Source organism: Anomaloglossus baeobatrachus, chromosome 1 (assembly GCF_048569485.1).
Source record: "Anomaloglossus baeobatrachus isolate aAnoBae1 chromosome 1, aAnoBae1.hap1, whole genome shotgun sequence".
In the NCBI taxonomy this organism is placed as follows: domain Eukaryota; kingdom Metazoa; phylum Chordata; class Amphibia; order Anura; family Aromobatidae; genus Anomaloglossus; species Anomaloglossus baeobatrachus.
In genome coordinates this window covers 699,160,918-699,163,723 of record NC_134353.1, presented here as the reverse complement: position 1 = coordinate 699,163,723, position 2,806 = coordinate 699,160,918, and the positions used below count along the sequence as shown (strand labels likewise).

At 45.8% G+C, this 2,806-nt stretch overlaps 1 protein-coding gene across 1 annotated transcript; it reads left to right on the top strand.

The window, feature by feature from the left end:
• Window positions 1-407: 407 nt before the first annotated feature.
• Window positions 408-2,583, top strand: LOC142250179 (uncharacterized). The gene is made up of 6 exons (XM_075322364.1): window positions 408-580; window positions 652-729; window positions 811-888; window positions 968-1,181; window positions 1,262-1,418; window positions 1,548-2,583. Exons 1-6 carry the CDS (start codon window positions 539-541, stop codon window positions 2,581-2,583), a joined length of 1,605 nt encoding a protein of 534 aa, XP_075178479.1. The 5' UTR covers window positions 408-538.
• The last annotated feature ends 223 nt before the right edge of the window (window positions 2,584-2,806 follow it).

Genomic DNA, 2,806 nt, shown 5'->3' with positions numbered 1-2,806 from the left:
TTCAACTTCTGCTGTCCTCCAGTCCAGTGCTCCAGGGAAGAGGTAATGTCCACAGTACTGTCCACAGATAAGTGTTGTGAGCTGCGTACATGTACTTAGACATTTTTTTTCTTTTTTTACAGGTGCAGTGTTGCGATCACATTTTGGGCCTGCCAGTTGCTGGGTACGGTTCGCTTCAGTGCCAGTGCGAATTTATTTGGAGGAGAGTGTTCCTGAGGTAATGTCCACAGTACTGTCCACAGATAAGTGTTGTGAGCTGCGTACATGTACTTAGACATTTTTTTTTCTTTTTTTACAGGTGCAGTGTTGCGGTCACATTTTGGGCCTGCCAGTTGCTGGGTACGGTTCGCTTCAGTGCCAGTGCGAATTTATTTGGAGGAGAGTGTTCCTGAGGTAATGTCCACAGTACTGTCCACAGATCACTGCTGTGAGCTGCGTACATGTACTTAGACATTTTTTTTTCTTTTTTTACAGGTGCAGTGTTGCGGTCACATTTTGGGCCTGCCAGTTGGTGTGCGAGGCCTGTAATAAAAAAAATATGTCGTCTTCTGGTAGCCCGCCCTCCGGTTCACAAACTGAGGTATATTTTTTTTTTTTGGGTTTTTTTTAAAAAAAAAAAAAAAATTTTTTAAATAAACGACATTTACACAGGTGGCCGAAACATCACAGGAGATGCTGCCAGAAGAGGACGGAAGGGGTGGAGAAATACACGGAGCGGGCGGTCATAGTGTAAGTTTCATACAGGAATTGTTTACCACAGCACACCAAACACATAAGTAAATAATGTTTTTTTTTTTTTCTTCACTAAAGGCTTCAACTTCTAGGGCTCACGATAGAGCTCCCCCAAGACCGTCCCAGGGTCGTCGTCGAGGTGGCGGTGGTCATAGTGTAAGATTTTTTTTTTTTTTTCATGTCAGTGTGAATTTATGTCTTTTTTTTTAAATTTCTTTTTTCTTTCTTTGAACAGGCATCACAGCGTGCTCCCGATTCTGACGGTGAGGAGGCCGGATTTATCAACATCGACCTCCTCATCGATGAAGTTAGAGAGAGGGAGCCGCTGTGGAACATGGCTGACCGCCGCCACGCTGATTCGATCGTAACCCGTCGACTCTGGGACGAGGTATGCCACGCAGCGATAGAAGGTTGGGGGGAGCTCAATTCTCGTGGCCAGAAGAAAGCGCGTAAGTATTCACAGTTCAGTAGGTTATGCTGCAGGATGTAATGTGTTGTATACTAACCACTTTGTGCTTTCCACTTTCAGGTGACAAACTTCAGAAGCGGTGGCGGTCTATCAGGGATCGCTTCAAAAAGGAGTTGAATCAAGAGATGCAGGCCCCGAGTGGATCCGGAGGACGCAGATCGAAGTACCGTTACTTTAGAGCGTTGTCGTTCCTCCGGACAACTATGGTGTGCAGAAGGTAAATATTCCCCACAATATGTACAAAGTATAATATTTTATGTCTGATTTTTTTTGCCTTTTTTTTTTATTCAGTGGCACTGTATAGCAATTAAATTAATTATTATTTTGTTTTTCCTCTTTTTACCAGCACCGTCTGCAGCACTCAGGAGCCTGCATCGAACCCGACAGGAGCGATCCCTGAACAGTCCGCCACTGGGGAACACAGGCACAGACCCCACCCATCTGAACCTTCCCTTCCATCGACATCTGTCCCATCCACCTGCGCTGGAGCTTCCCGTGAGACTTCATTACCTGAAGCTGCTGGTGATGAGATAGCTTTTCCCCTACCCCACCCCTCTGACACTGCTGCCCTCAGTAGAACACCTTTGGGTTCTGGGCGTCAGCGTCATAGGGGTCAGGAAAAGAGCTATGCGCCCGAGTTCTTGCATCTAAATGCAGCCTTCCAGAACGCCATTCAATTATTAGCCGAACAAAATCGTTCATCTTTTAGCTTCATAAATGCCAATATGGAAAAAAATACACACGAATTGTGCACGCGTCTGGACAGGCTGCATTTAGATGCAAGTAAATCACCCAATCATTGTTTTTTTCAAGCCGTACTAGAGCGCATGGAAAAGCTATCTCCTGACCAGCAGATGCATGTAATGCAAGCCACACGGCAGGCTCTGGCGCAGGTTTCCTCCCAACCACCTCCACCCACCCCTCCTCCAGCACCTGCCCCCCCTCCAGCCATTGTCCCTACTCCCCCTGCTGCCCAGTACCAGCCTGCTGCCCAGTACCAGCCTGCTGCCCAGTACCAGCCTGCAGCCCAGTACCAGCCTGCGGCCCAGTACCAGCTCCCAACCACATCTGCCCCTACACTTCCTACCCACTACCACATCTCGCCTTCCACACCCATCATGACCCCAACTCAAGCCACTAATTCACCCGCCACCTCTTCTGTCTCACAATCCCTCCACTCCACCCCTCAATCCTTACCAAATCCCATCCCATCTCCTGGTTTCCCTCTTGGTTTCTCAACCACACCTTCACCTTCTGTTACTTCCCCACCACCACCACCAACACCACTTTCCACCCTCAATACTCCAACTGTGCGTGTGTTCCCATCTGTCAGCCCCTCCAGTACTATCTCCACCCCAAGCCCAAGATATACAAATTTATAATTTATGTATGTAATAAAAATAAAAGTTTTTTGTTGAAAAGTATTTATTTGTTCTTGTTTTTTTGGGGGGGGAATATTATTTTGCAAGTTAAGTTAATAATAAGGTAATACAAAAACATAACATGTTGTAATTTGACGGTGTAAAAATTACAAATTTTTAAAGCGAGTGAAAGATTAAAATTAACAAGGTTAACAAGATATTTTTTAATTTATTTTTAACTATG

Coding starts and splice junctions, on each gene's coding strand:
- LOC142250179 (XM_075322364.1), top strand. CDS start 539: ATGTCGTCTTCTGGTAGCCCGCCCTCCGGTTCACAAACTGAG. Junction 581..651: donor CCTCCGGTTCACAAACTGAG/GTATATTTTTTT, acceptor ACATTTACACAG/GTGGCCGAAACATCACAGGA. Junction 730..810: donor ACGGAGCGGGCGGTCATAGT/GTAAGTTTCATA, acceptor TCTTCACTAAAG/GCTTCAACTTCTAGGGCTCA.